This window comes from Spinacia oleracea, chromosome 3 (assembly GCF_020520425.1).
Source record: "Spinacia oleracea cultivar Varoflay chromosome 3, BTI_SOV_V1, whole genome shotgun sequence".
Classification (NCBI taxonomy): Eukaryota; Viridiplantae; Streptophyta; class Magnoliopsida; order Caryophyllales; family Amaranthaceae; genus Spinacia; species Spinacia oleracea.
In genome coordinates, this window is record NC_079489.1 from 28,477,159 (window position 1) to 28,492,277 (window position 15,119).

The 15,119-nt window shown below is 35.7% G+C and overlaps 3 protein-coding genes across 3 annotated transcripts; 1 reads left to right on the forward strand and 2 right to left on the reverse strand.

Annotated features, from left to right (window-relative positions):
- Window positions 1–1,218: 1,218 nt before the first annotated feature.
- LOC110803704 (protein LIFEGUARD 4) lies at window positions 1,219–3,411 on the reverse strand. Its single transcript, XM_022009242.2, has 4 exons — window positions 2,880–3,411; window positions 2,644–2,757; window positions 1,767–1,924; window positions 1,219–1,674 (listed from the first exon to the last, which is right to left on the reverse strand). Exons 1-4 carry the CDS (start codon window positions 3,121–3,123, stop codon window positions 1,468–1,470), a joined length of 723 nt encoding a protein of 240 aa, XP_021864934.1. The 5' UTR covers window positions 3,124–3,411; the 3' UTR covers window positions 1,219–1,467.
- A 4,950-nt stretch (window positions 3,412–8,361) lies between these two features.
- On the forward strand, window positions 8,362–10,429 carry LOC110803699 (chlorophyllase-2). The gene is made up of 2 exons (XM_022009233.2): window positions 8,362–8,716; window positions 9,680–10,429. Exons 1-2 carry the CDS (start codon window positions 8,429–8,431, stop codon window positions 10,358–10,360), a joined length of 969 nt encoding a protein of 322 aa, XP_021864925.1. The 5' UTR covers window positions 8,362–8,428; the 3' UTR covers window positions 10,361–10,429.
- Window positions 10,430–12,559: 2,130 nt separating this feature from the next.
- Window positions 12,560–13,530, reverse strand: LOC110803705 (EPIDERMAL PATTERNING FACTOR-like protein 4). Its single transcript, XM_022009244.2, has one exon. It carries the CDS (start codon window positions 13,321–13,323, stop codon window positions 13,030–13,032), a length of 294 nt encoding a protein of 97 aa, XP_021864936.1. The 5' UTR covers window positions 13,324–13,530; the 3' UTR covers window positions 12,560–13,029.
- Window positions 13,531–15,119: the final 1,589 nt, after the last annotated feature.

A 15,119-nucleotide genomic window follows, 5' to 3' on the forward strand; every position in this document is an offset into this window, starting at 1 on the left:
ACAAGAATGAACAAACAATATGAGCGTGTCGTTTTTGGGGGGTACAGCTAGAGCTGGCTGTACCCAGATACAGCAGTTAGCGATTGCTCTTTGCACTCTTTTAACCCATGGGACCCGAAGACTCGTTATCGATTTTATTTGACGTTTTCTTAAATAACCTGCAAATTACAAAACACCGCGAGGATTATACTCTGCACTTCATTCACTTCTTGAATAATGATGTAACGAAGGGAGAGATAGAGATAACAGTCAGCTATGTCTTGGCGGCTTCACCAAATGGTTAAAATTGAAGTCCTACATGTTCAATTCCTATCTCCCATATTAGTAATTTCTACTCCGTATTATGTTTGTGGGCTTGCGGATTACTCATCTTTTAAACATAGATATAAAAGTCAACTAATAAACATAGATATAAAAGTCAACTAATAAAAATAAAAAGTGTTACAAATAAAAAGTGTTGAATAGGGAGGGCGTATATTGTAGCAATGCAAAAATTTCAACTCCTAATTGAGATTATTTTGGTATACGACCATACGAAACTATCATATACGAAGTACTTCGGAAGTGTATTGTACTTTAGTTAGCCTTATTTTTTCTGATAACTGAAATTATCTGAACTTATATGAATTTTTTTTTGATGAAATAAGTGGAAATAAGGAGAATAAAATAGGGTTTTACTTAAATGGTTTGACCGTCACATAATTTTGGGTAATTAAATAACTTTTTATTTTAAACCCTGGGTGTGATTGAGAGGGTCTCTCATTTAATTGTTTTTAATAGAATGTAAGAGTTAAAATAGGACACCAATTAAAGGTAGAGGAACATTTTAAAAAGGTAGGTTCATGCCATTTGAGGAAAGAAAAAAATTGTGTCAAATAATTTGAGTACGGGATGAAGGAACATGTGTCGGGTAAATTAGGTTGGAAAAGTATACATAATTATTTAGCCTATTGCAAGATATAAAAGGCAAAAATGGCAGTAAGGATTCGATCCAAATCTTATTTGTTCATAGCCAAGTAGAATATTGGAGATAATGTGGATTCGATCCCAAATCTTATTTGACATAAGACTGATGTTTTAAATTAATCAATGAAAATGCATTACAGCACACAAGTACACAACTTATTTTAACATTCTGAGAGTTACCAATCGGATTGGCGAGCTTTAACATTCTTAGCGTTACCAATCTGATTTACTGCAGAAACAACAATGCACAGGGACAAAGAAGCCATAGAAGCTAGCTAGTAATAAAAAACGTATAACTCTATACAAAAACCAATTCAGTAGTAAGCTTTCTAACACGAGGACAACGGTTCTTTAACCTCCGGAACTAAGCATGTCCATTATTCTAATCGGTGACAGAATACACTATCCACAGATCACTATATACAGATTCCATACATGGTTGGCAAGAATAGTATGGTGTCAAAGAAGTGACAAATTCTAAGTATGGTGTCAATATATAGTCTAGCTGTCTGCTCCCTCGAAAAGAGCCAGTAGGGCGAGGAAGAGGTTGACAATGTCAAGATAAAGGGTGACAGCAGCAGGTATGTACTCATCGTAGCTATAACGCTTGATCAAGTTGTCTGTGTCGTACACGATGTATGCAGAGAACAATATGGCAGCTATGCAACCATAGATCATCAGAGAGAGTTTTCCAAGTGGAATGAAAATCTGTACACAAAAACAAATCATTATATATAAATTTCAGCCTAAACAGAAACAACATCTAGTAATATTCAGATCGATATCCTGTGCATTGTTACCTGGATTAGCATAAAAACCATCAAGACCATCATTCCAGCGAACAGGAAAGGGCCTAGAAAGCTGAAGTCTTGACCTCTTTTTGCTGCCCAGAATGTGTATAGGGTAAGGCTGATTACCACAACACATGTTAAAATCAATGCCTCCAGAACTATTTTCCCTGTCAATTTCAGAGGCAACCAACATTTAACAATGTACTCTAACATTTTGCCATCTCTAACTTAACTACAGTTGTCCTTGCAATTTGCCAATTAAAATTAAAAGAAAAAAGTTCATAAAGAAAACTTTAATTTACTATGTGGAAAGTTGCTCATCATCTATTTCACTCTGACTTGCATCTTACTGAAACGAACTTACAAAAATCATGAACCAGAGTGAGTATTGACAAACTAGATTTCCATTTCGAAATATTTGTCAAAATTACATAAATTTGCACTTTGAAAACTGTTATATTTGAGTAACCTGATCAACAACACAGAGAACAAATGCCAATTTAATGTAAATGTTCTGATTAATCATTAATACGGACTACGGAGAACTAATCAGACAAAAACACATTGTACCAGCAGTGTTCGATAATTTTTTTTGTCAATTTACACAAATTACTTGGTAATGGATAAGCCTACAACATGATTCATTCCAACCATTAAGTATACAATTTAAAGATGTTTAAACCATTAACCCCTTTATTTATTTTATTTGCAACATTTTCCTTTTTAAGTCCTATCAGCTAACTTCGAACCCCTCGAGCAATGCTAATTAACCACAAGTTTGAAACGTGAAATTGGGTCCGAAAAATCGAAGCAAGGATGTACCCACATAATAACAACCATTCAATCAACAAAAATATCAAGAAAATGACAAAATATCACCGGTTACCTTTGACAAAAGCGCAACTCATTCCAACGCCAAAAGAAATGGCAACAGTAAACAACCCAAGAAGGATGAAATTGAGAGGGTGGCGCTTCATGTAAGCGTACAATGGACACATGACTGCACAACAACCCACAATTTTACCAACCAAAAGAAATCAAAATGAAAATTAATTATTAAAATTCAACAAAAAATACCTAAAATTAATACGAAATTGATAAAAAGAGAAATTCAATTCATACTTATTAGGGGAGAAATAAGGATGACAATATAAATGCCGAGGCCAGCACGGGTAGACACTAAATACTCGGGAATCGGTCGAACGAAGACGACGACGGCGGAGACAGCGGCGGTAAGAATCATCTGCATGGCGATGATCACATACACTTTTCGTATAAAAGCCCATCGGTGTCTTACATCTTCCACCATGTTAGGGTAGAGCTGCCCACTTTCAATGTCACCTTGCGCTTTGCCCAAAACCGCCATTGTTGTCTATATCAAGAAATTCACAATAATGTTTTTTTTTTTCTGGATATTCGGGAATAAATTTTTCTGAATTCCAGAACAATTGTGTCCTCTTGTTAGGGTTCTTGGGAAACCTAGGAAAATATTTGGGGAATTTTTTGGGGTTGATTGTAATTTGCGATTTGTGGGGCTTTGATTAACAGCAAAGCATATTCTAATTTGGGATGAATTATGAATGTATGATGGTTACGCGGAACGGCGGAATGCTTTTACGTGACCGTGTTGTGAATTTGTGATAAATGCATACAACACTTTTTTTTTTATTATTATTTTTATTTTAAGGAATGATAAAATAATAAATTAAAGTTTTACAAAAAGATAACCCTTCTACGGAGGTCTATCTTTCAAGATAACATTTGAAATACACTCGGAAGCACAATTAAAAGTCTCTAAATCATAGTTAAGTAATACATTAGTTCTACAAAGCCTTGCCAACCGATCAACTAGTTTGTTAGTGAACCGTGGCTCAAAGCTAAGCTCAACTCCATTCATCTTTGATAGGAGGTCTCTGCAAACATTCACAGTAGAATAGTTAATATCTCTAACATCACTCTTTTTTATCATATCAATCGCTCGTGAACAATCTGAACTAATGATGGACCCATCCCAGCCCCTTTCTCCCATGAGCTGCAAATAGGGGTGTTCATCGGTCCAAACTCGGACCGACCCGGAACGGACCGAAGACCGAAATTCGATAATTCAAGACCCGAAGACCGGACCGATTATGCTTGGACCGAACCCGGACCGGACTGGAAAAATCGGTCCAAAACCCAGACCGGACCGGTTTAGACCGGTTGTAGACCTATTTTTGTATTTTTTTTATGTTTTATAAAAATTATGGTAAAAAAGAAAAAATAAATATAAAAAAACTAATTGTTTAAGGCTTTTTGGGAAGTTAAAATAAAATATATCACAATATAGTAATATTTACAACATATTTAAAGAGAGAATTAAAATTTTGAATAGGTTCTATTATATTTTATTAAGGAAAAATCGGTCCTGTCCAAAATCGGGTTTTGGACTGGACCGGACTGGACCAGACCGAAGACAGAAAATTGTAATTTCTCGGCCCGAAGGCCGGACCGATTGCCTTCGGCCCGGTCCGGTCCGGTCCATTTTTCGGCCCGGACCAATTTTTGCACACCCTTAGCTGATAAGATTCGGTGAAAAACTGCCAAGACTGGTACAAGTGAAGTAAAACACCAGCGCTGGAAAATTCCAGCGCTGGCAGGGTAAGCGTCACAAATTTTCAGCGCTCAAACCACCGGCGCCTGATTAATTCCAGCGCTACAGTTTTATTCTTATATAATCACGCAAGAAGATAGAATTATCCAGCTGTCACACGAGCAGATCTGGCGCTTAGAATGCCTGCGCTAGAAATAACCAGCGCTCCTGATCCAAGCGCTGGAATGTTCTAGCGCTCAGCAGATCTGAGTCAGAAAATTCTCTTTCTGAATTTATCTTATTCTGGCCTATTTTGTTATAAATAGGGCCTCTGAAAATCGGAAAAGAACACACAATTACAACCCAAAAACCCTTAAGCTTAAGTATTGACCGAAACTTTCTAAGTCCCGATTCGTGTGTCTGTCGTATTTAACACACTGTTAAGCAGACCCTACCCACACGACTGCCTGATCGTTGAATCTTGTCGAAGTGCTGCAGAAACCTAAACACAATCCTAAGCCCCAAAATACTCAAAACTCTTGAAGACTCCTGCCCCATAGTTAGTCAGTCGTAAAGTTCAAAAGCCAAACGGAAAGCAAGTAAAGTCAAGTGGTAGGTGTTCCTGAGAACTGCAGTAAAGCCTACGCTTTGCTGTAACGTGAATTATCCATTTATTGCTTTCCCCACCATATAAATCAACTAACTTTAATCTATTATATTGTTCACGCCTTAATCCGATAATACTTGGACAAGCCGGTTTATTGTTAAGCCCCTTAAATCAATCTAAATCATCTTTTGACATCTGTTTAGTAAATAGCTGTGCATTAAAATCAATCAAGAAAAGTAATGTAGCATAACGCATGTCCCATCATCGTCATAATTGAACTAGTAAGGATCGCGCCGCGTGGGCTAATGCTGGGCACTCCCCGTATTAGTAAATATCCCCCGAACTTTCAATCTCTGCTCCGCTGGATATTACGTTGAGGGATCTTCACGCCAGGGATCACAAGGGAATCTATGGCCGTCGTGAATCATACATGTTTTCACTCCAGGCATGTCACATAACCGCGTTTTGTCAGTTTTTTTAAACTGAATGGCGACTCCTAAAGACTAGTAAAAAGAGGCTAACGCCCACAGTTAGTCCCCACTTACTTAATATGCTTGCCATATCCAGAAGAGGGAAAAATTGACACCCTCACACTTTTAATGTTTTTAAGTTTTTAGAGTCTAAATACTTTGTAAAACATTTTGGTTAACCATTCATTGAAATGAATAATTTCATTTTTCCATTTAATTTTGTGGTTTATTAAATGATGAGTCCTTTCAATTTGACAATAGTCAAGATAGACTGTCAGGACCAGTCCCGTGACTAAGAAATGTCTATCAAGTGAACTTGAATGTCAAAAGTTGAAAATGGTCTCTGATCAGAAATTTTCTTTAAAGGTGGATGCATAGAAAACGCTAGACGACTAGACTGCAAGATGACTAGTAGTTATGTTTCTTGAACTATGTAGACATACAATGTCACAATCATTTGCATAAATACTTAATTGATAATATTAGTATCGGACAAATCTATGAAAATTTCTTGTAAAAACAAATTTACTTATCCAAGTTGGTGTAAATCACTCGGTACTTTAGACGATTTGCACATAATAGGAGACATTGTAGTAATTTCACATTTAAGTTGTTGACAGAGTTTTCGTGAGGAACAAATATTATATTTTTGGACACAAATGTTATACTTTTGGACATAAATGTTTTCTTTTTATAAAAAACTAGTGTGTAGCCCGGGCGATGCCCCGATCGCTACATTGAATAATTAAAATTTTAGATTTTTTAAGCTCAATATTTGACGAAATGCATGTATATCATAAAGTGAAAAACATCAATTAAGTTTGTTAACTACACAGACACACTACGTCATTTATCACCAATGATGTCTTGGCCCAGTGGTTAAGACTGAGGGCCTGTATACGATAGGTCTCAGGTTCGAATCCCCCTGCCCCCATTTGTAATTTATATTGCCCCTGTGGCTCATTCGCACAAAAAAAAAAAACTACGTCATTTATCATGTGAAGTAATTTTTCAATTAGATCATCTTACAATTTGTATAGTTATTTTCTAGTGGAACTAAGTACTTCAAATTAATAACACCAAATTAGATATAAGCAGCCATGCAAGATATTCTATAGTTGATGCTTATGAGATTCATGACATCATGTTTCTTCATAGTTGTCCTAATTCTTTATTTTTATTTTTTTCAAAATATTCCATAGAAAATAAAAAATCATATAAAAATTTAGTTACTTTAGACTTCACGTTAACATTTTTTTATAAATTAATGTGAAGAAATAAATCACAATTTGTGGTTGGTTAAGATGGTAATGAGAATTATCATTCAGGCATGAGGTCTAGAGTTTGAACCTCGTTGTATTGATTTTTGGCTATCCAAACGTCAATAACAAATTTGAAATAATATTCAACCATCTTAAACTTGAAATCCTTAAATTATCTCCTTTCTAATTTATGAAAATATATAAGCCCTTAGTTCTTTTTCCCTTAAATTTGTAATCCCTTTATTCTCTCCTTAATTCTTACGGAGTACAATTGTTATTTGCTATTAGCTATCAAACCCCTTTTTGTAACCACCTTATCCCTGAAAGTAGCTCTCTACTCAAAGACCCAGAACCTCCCAAACTGCCTTATACTCGCTCTTTACCGTGATCTCTTGCCACCGGCCCAACGCCATAGCCTTTTTTACTCATTTTATAAAATTTATAGAGCATTGAGCAGGAGAATGACCATTAATTATTGTATAAAGCCGCATGTTATTTCAGGTTAAAATATACTAACACAAATGTTTTTTTTCTTATATTTGCACGCATCACGTGCATATGAGACTAGTAATACATAAGCAATGTTTGTGCTGGGACCAATAATAAGAGACTAAAGGAGTAATGAATACAAGTAGGGATGCTAATGAGCCGAGTCGAGCTCGAGTGGGCTAAACTCGACTCGAACTCGAAAACTCATAGTCAAGCTAGACTCGACTCGACTCGAACTCGAAAACTCATAGTCAAGCTAGACTCAACTCGGAAACTCGCGAGATCAAAATTTTCAAACTCGACTCGAGCTCGAAAACTAAATGCAAGCTCGAACTCGACTCAAAATTGGCTCGAAAACTCAAACTTGAGCTCAAAAAATAAACTCGAGCTCGAACTCAACTCGAAATCATCTCGAAAGTTTAAACTCGAGCTCGAACTCAACTCGAAATTGACTCGAGAACCCAAAGTTAAGCTCAAACCCAAATCGAATAAAAAAATTCCAATCATATAAAAAGTACGTTGGTACCCAAAATCAATATATCCATTAGCCCAAATGAAAGCCAAAAGGAAGTGATTTGTACACTTTCACATTCAAAGAGTTATACTTATAACCCTTTCCTCCTTTTCTCCCTCACCTTTTAACCAATGTGGGACAAAGTTAATATAAACTCTTTCCTTTCCCCCCTCACTTTTTTACCATTGTAGGACAAAGTAAATAAAACTCTTTCCTTTTTTCCTCTCCCACTTATTTACTAATATGCATGTGACAAAATAAATGTAATTCTTTCTTTCTTTCCTCCCTTATTTATTTACCATGTTGGAGTAACTGCAGAAGACATTTTGACTGCCAAATAATTTAATCTAGATGGACGGTTAAGATTTTTTTTATCCTTAACGATTTATTCATCGTTTTTAGGAAGAAAAAAAAAAGAAAGTATATTTTTTAAGGACAATTAACACCATAAAATGATGAATAAAAATAATAAAATAAAATATTTGTGTTTTTATAAAAGTTTATATTATTTATATATAATTCGAGCTTCTCACGAGCTTTTCGAGTCGAGTATCAAGTTGCTCGACTCAACTCGTTCAATTTTCGAGTCGATCTCAAACTCATGTCGAACTGATTCGAGTCGGGTTTTGACCGAGTCGAATTCGGGTAGGTCGGGAGTTTTGTGAGCTCACAAGCACCCCTAAATACAAGCCACGAGATAACACGTCCAAGAAAAGAGAAAAAGATCAGAATAGAAAATTCAAAGAGATACTATTCCAAAATGTCTCTTACCTCATCTTCTTCTCTAGATACCATTGCGAGCCGCACCGATGTATTTGATAATGGAAGTTATCCCACTGCCCTCCTTAGAATTAAAGCAGAAAGCCGCTTCAATAATGTCAATACAATCCCGCCGCCGAAGCCGCTGTTAATCGGAACTCCATCGTGTTTGAAAGGCGGCGAATTCCCGGTGTTGTTGATGCTTCATGGATATATTCTATCCAACAACTTTTATTCACAGCTTATTCATCATGTTGCTTCTCATGGCTATGTGGTTATTGCTCCTCAGGTAATCATTTAATCTTTCGTTAGTTCTAATTGCAAAATGTTTTGAACCCATACTAATTTGTTCCATCTGTTCCATAAGGACAATGTTTGGTTGACCCTAAGGGTTGACAACTCATAAGATACATATAACATAAAATAATATATAAGCATAATTAATTGGAGAGAGAAAGTGTTGTATGTAAAATTTCAATGCATTTGTAACCAATCAAAATTCAATATTGAAAGGGTTAGCGTGACTCTATCATTGTCCGTTCCATAATACTTGAATAGTGTCTTAAATTCCGTATGTTTAATTTGTTACATGGGAAAAGAGCATGAAATTAAAGAAAATAAATTGCGTACGGGAATTGGCATTCATCATTGTCCTTACTTTGTTACTCCCTGTTCACAAAATATAAATTAAGATTTGGAGAGGTTGAGAGATGGCAAGCCCATGAACATAGGCCAAGTGAGATTCCATTCTAAAATACAATGGAAGATAGGAGGAGTAATCCACTAGCATCACACTTATTTTATTTTTTTACCAGTTCTAGATCGCTCATTTAAATATTTTAATATCAAAAGTCCTTCAATATCTCTTATAATCGTAGCTATCAAAAGTCCAAAACCCAATTGCAACCAAGATGATTCAACTAATACACACTACTGTTTTGAAAAAATCACAGAAGAACTGGGATACCGAATTAGCTGAAGTCAGCTAAGATGGAGGGCAATCAAGTGCCTTTGGAGGACCATTAGCTTTAATTCTTTCCATCTTAATTACCTAATGGCGGCAAAATGCCCAAAATCAGTCATCGTAATGTATTAGGACTTAGGAGTATAAGATATTGTTTGCTATATTACTGAATGCTTAGATAACAACTAATTAAAATTATATAAATATATATATTGAATTTATGATTAGTGCTGATCTCAATTTATGGCATTATAATTGGATTATTTATGTTTGTTCACAACCTAACAGCTATATTCCGTTGCTGGACCTGACTCAAGAGATGAGATTCATGCCACAGCCGCCATCATAGACTGGCTTTCAAAAGGGTTAAAGGATGTGCTTCCATCGAATGTACAACCAAACTTAAACAAGCTTGCACTTTCTGGCCATAGTCGTGGTGGGAAGGTAGCATTTGCCTTAGCTTTAAAAAAAGAAACAACATCTCCTCTAAAAATATCAGCTTTAATTGGGATCGACCCAGTAGATGGAATGGGAGAAGGAAACCAAACACCACCACCAGTGTTAACTCATGTGCCACAATCTTTTGATCTTAATGGAATGCCTATACTTGTAATTGGTTCGGGTTTAGGTGAAATCAAGAAGAACATGTTGTTTCCTCCTTGTGCACCCAAAGGAGTAAACCATGAGAATTTTTATGAGGAGTCTCAGAATCCTGCTTGGTATTTTGTTGTCAAAGATTATGGTCATCTTGACATGCTAGATGATTGTACAAACGGAGTCAGAGGAATATCTACTTACTGCTTCTGTAAGAATGGGGAATCTAGACAACCTATGAGAAAGTTTGTGGGAGGAGTAATTGTTGCCTTTTTAAATGCTTACTTACAAGGGGATCATACCCACCTCATTTCTATCAGAGATGCCAATCTCACTATCCCTGTTATGTTTAATAAGGTTCATGTTCGTATGTAAACAAACTTTCGTGTATTTTTTTATGGAGTTCTAAATAAGAAATGGACTATGGCTCTGCCATTATCTAGTTATTCATTAGGCAAATTTGCCAAAAACAACATTTTAAAAACAGTTTTTTGCGAGAAACAACCTTTAAAAATTATTTTGCAAAAACAAAACTTAAAGTAAAATTAATTTGCGAGAGACAACCTATTTGTGTTTTCAGGCTTTGACCATAGATTTCCGGAATTGATTTGCGAGGGGGACACATCATGTTTTTTCTTCAAAAAATCAACCACGTTTCTTTCTCTCACTCTTTTCCTCTCTTCGCAACACTCAAATTACATCGGAATACTAGAGTGTTAGAAGTAGATGATAATGGAAAATTTTGTCAAATACAACCTAATAAATTTGTCTCTTTACTAATTACAACCTCAAACTTTCAGATTTGTAAATTACAACCTTAAGCTTTATATTTCATATTAAATGACATCATATTCCGATTGGTTTCGATGGACAATGATTCGTGATTATAATTTAAAGTGGAGCTGTAAGTTTAATGTTGTAATTTATGAATTTAAAAATGTGAGGTTGTAATAGGCAAATAACCAACTTTATTGGGTTGTAATTGACAAATAACCAAATTTATTGGATTGCATTTCGCAAATTTTCCTTGATAAAGAAACCAAAGCTTTGTTTGTTACGGTAGCTACATCGAATATATAATTTGCAAATACAAAACATTATGTTACATAGATGCCACATATTCCTCTTTTTGTGTGTCCTATTAAGTGTGCCTCATACCTTAAATGGTAAAATTTTCCACTTAATATATCTATCACTCTACTTATGTGCCTACACAATCAGCTCATGTGCATATTATACACCCAATTCATAAAAAATACGGAGTAGTTTTTAACTATGGGAAAATATTGTGTATCGCTATTCGACGTCCGCGTACGCTAAAAACGCCCGCAAAATCTAATGTAAAAGTACGATTTAACCCTTATAAAATAACACTCCACCTCTTTCACTTTTCACCTCAAGTTTTCACTCTCAAATTATTTAATTAAAACAGAAAAATAATTTTCTTAACTTACAAAATATAATAAAAATCAATAAAACTTATTTCCATAATTTTTTCAAAAATTTCTTAAATAATATTTTTAATTAACTTAAAATTTTTAAAAAATTATTTATATTATTAATTCAATAAGGGGATGTAAAATAATATATTTTTTAAAAATTAGATTTAGGCTGTAAATGGCAAAAAATAAATTCAAAAACATTTTTTTTAAAGAAGGGGGTGTCGCCCAGAGATGGTGGCCCTTGCCATGTCGCTGTCACCCAGAAACGGCGGCTCCGCCCATGGCTCATTCGCTGTGGCTGAACCATGGCCGCAGCCGCCGTTTTTGGGCGACAGTGATATGGCAGGGGCTGCCATCTCTGGGCGGCACCCCTTTTCGAACAAAAAGAAAAAAAAAAGCAGCCACTGTCGACCTCTTTGGAGGCATCCCCCCCCCACTCCTTGTGCTTCCGCGACGCTTCTCTCCCCCTCCTCGTCGTGCTATCTCTTCTTTTCTACAACTCCTTCGCCGCCGCTCAACTACGACCAATAAAGTGTACTCTTTGATGCTTCTCTCCTCCATGTCGTGCAGTTTTGTGTCTAATTTGCCGGCGGAACCTCTCTCCTTTTGTGTTGCAGGTGCGGGAGTTAACAGGGTAGGGAAGGGGAGGGCTTTTCGGTTGAAGGTTGCCAGAGATAACAGGATGGGAAGGGGTGAAGTGAGGGAGGGGAGGGTGAATTTCAGTTTAAGGGTAAAATCGTACTTTCACTATAAATACGCAGGCGTTTTAGCGAATGGGGATGTCGAATAAAAATCACCAAAATATTTTAGTACTCCCTCCGTCCTTTAATACTCGCGCCGCTTTCCTTTTCGGGTCGTCCCTAAATATTTGCACCGCTTCTATAAATGGAAATTATTACCAATATTATATTATTTCTCACACTTATCTATTAACTCACCTACACCCCCTATATAAAAAATCATTTAAAAATTCACATCCTCCACTCATCACTCCCACACCTTACATATTTCCCACTAACTATATTAAAAAAATACCCACTATCAACTAACACACATTAAATTAATAAGTCAATTTAAATATCTTAAACTCCGCACCAGTTAAATCGGTGCGAATATTAAGGGACGGAGGGAGTAACAGAAAGAGCAATACTTGTATAAATCATCACACTCAACATTAAATAGATATAGTACTCGTTTTGGAAACTAGAAAGTAGTACAGTAGAATAAATAAAACAAGAGGATAGGTAGTTCCATCTCATTAATCACACTGCTGATTTCCTTTCATCATCAAATTTCGCATACACAGTAACTGAAGTACATGAATTAATTCAACAATCTCTCTCTTTTTCTCTCTCCTCGTTACTAACTTAATATTGTACTCCTCCGTAGTATCCTAAAGGCATGTACAACCTAGCTTACTGAGTTACTGTGCCACGCTTGCAGCGGCAAACTTGGGGTTATTACTCCAATGGCATATATGCTGATCCCGGGTTGAATAGGGACGTCCACGGCCTTACACGGTGTGCAGCTCCCGCACTTGGATCTAACACTCGGCCGCCACTGATCCTGGACCGGCCTATTAGCATCCTCCTCTGTAGTATCCTAAGGCATGTACAGCTTATTGCCGCACTTGCAACGCCAAGCTTCGGGGTAGTACTCCAATGGGATACTCATTCCGGGGTGAATCGGGACGTGCACGGCCTTACACGGTGTGCAGCTTCCGCACTTGGATCTACAACTCGGCGGCCACGATCCTGGACCTATTAGCATCCTCCTCCGCGACAACTTAATCATAATCATGCCGTGTTTCCGAGTTTCACTCGAAGATATGAAGATGAAGAAGAACACGACTACAACAAGACTTAACATTGCGGCGCTCAGTACCCGCCGCAGCATAATTGAATATATAAAAAGAATAAATTAACAATAATAATCAAAACTAAGGGTTAACTGGTTATGGTTCTTTTAAGTTTGGGTGTTTAATTTGGGGAAAGGAAGGAAGGATATGTGGAAATTGTGAATGAGTGAGTGAAAGGCGAAACAAATGTTTTGAGATTTGTGGAAATGGCATTATTGCGATTTGGATTGTGAGTCCAAGTCAAAGACTAAGACAGGTGCTTTAGAGAAAGAGGACCCTGTCAATTGTTTTTTCCTTCTACTAGTAGTAAATTATTTGTAACAAAAATTTTGAGAAAGGAAAACTAGTCAGGATTTGGGACCCAACATTCATGATGTTGTATGAACTATCAAGTATATTATCTACCTCTCATAATATTCTTTAGGGTTACTATTTGTATAAAATATTAACATAAAGTTAATATTGTATAAAAGGTGGTGGTTGTAATAAAATATGGATAAAGTTAGGAGGTTGTCTAATATTATAATTGGTAGATCATTTAAATGATACACCAAGGGCAAAATGATAAGTTCAAGTGGTTTTTGTCTTTGCCAACTAATTAAACATTTCCCTTTATTTTTTTAATTCTCTTTCTAAAATTTTGGTTTGAATTTTCAAATTTCAAAAAATATTTTATTTTACCTTTTATTTATGTTTTTGTAGCTGTAATAATGTAATAAATTTGTAAAAATTTACTCTTTTCTCATTTTCACTTTCTGTCTCCTGAAATTTTTCAGTTGAGAAGTTTTGAGCTCAGGTTCTTCGATATCTTCGACTTTGGCTTCTTTGCTCTACCTCCAAAATCGCACAGCATAACCGCTGAACCTCCCTCTCTCTCTTCCCTTAAATGCTCAAACACCCATGTTATCATTTAACTTCTGTAATTAACCGATGCACCCTTGATAACTTCCAATAATCCAGTATATAGAGGTATTACAAGCCGTTTTTCATCTTCACTTTGGATTCATGGAAGTTGATGAGAGTGGGTAAAAGTTAAGTTTACTCTTCATTCTAGGTAAAGATTAATTCTTTCATACAACATAAAGTTTCAGTCTAATTATTCTTTTCTCCGTAGTTAGATTCTATATGCTACTAATTTAGGGTTTGTTAGGTTTATCGGTAATTCAATTATGCAATTTGTTCGTTTGATTGTTTTGTCATTTAGTTTTGTTTTGCATCTGCATGAATATGTTAAAGTTTGTTAGGGGTTTGGGGTGTTGTATGAATTTATGGGTCTCTACGAATTTTGTTAATTGTTTGTGAATTAGGTCGACTTAGAATTAGAAGTAAATAAACGTCTGCGTTAAGTGATTGTATAGGATGTGATTGATTAATGTATGGAGAACCCCGATTTTATGTACTTCGGTGATAACGCACATAAAACTAATTTAGAGTGTTGCGGTCGATCAATTTATGATTTTGTTTTAATGTATAGTATTATTGCTTTTGAAATGTTGAGTATATTTTAGGGCTTTTTTGTTTGGAAAAATTAATTCTAAAAATACAACCTTTAAGCGATTTGCTTAAAAAGGGCTGACTTTCCATTTAACTAAGAATAATACAACCTTTTAGACATGTCTTCTTTTAAAGGGCTCCCCTCATAAATGACTTGCTACAATAGGTAGTATGAAAACCAACCTAACAAATTAAACATTTTTTCTTTATATATTTAACAAGAAGATTAAAAAATATTGTAACATATTACCTATTTTAGCAAGTTATTATAGAGGGGAGCCTTTTATAAAAAGATATATAGGTCCAAAAGGTCTTAGATAAACATAAAGTCGGCCCTTTT

Excerpts from the sequence above, each read along its gene's own strand:
- LOC110803704 (XM_022009242.2), bottom strand. The coding sequence starts at position 3,123 with ATGGCGGTTTTGGGCAAAGCGCAAGGTGACATTGAAAGTGGGCAGCTC. Across the intron at positions 2,758-2,879 it reads CCTTATTTCTCCCCTAATAA|TCATGTGTCCATTGTACGCT; the intron begins GTATGAATTGAA and ends GTTGTTGTGCAG. Across the intron at positions 1,675-1,766 it reads TGGTTTTTATGCTAATCCAG|ATTTTCATTCCACTTGGAAA; the intron begins GTAACAATGCAC and ends TTTTGTGTACAG.
- LOC110803699 (XM_022009233.2), top strand. The coding sequence starts at position 8,429 with ATGTCTCTTACCTCATCTTCTTCTCTAGATACCATTGCGAGCCGCACC. Across the intron at positions 8,717-9,679 it reads ATGTGGTTATTGCTCCTCAG|CTATATTCCGTTGCTGGACC; the intron begins GTAATCATTTAA and ends ACAACCTAACAG.
- LOC110803705 (XM_022009244.2), bottom strand. The coding sequence starts at position 13,323 with ATGCTGCGGCGGGTACTGAGCGCCGCAATGTTAAGTCTTGTTGTAGTC.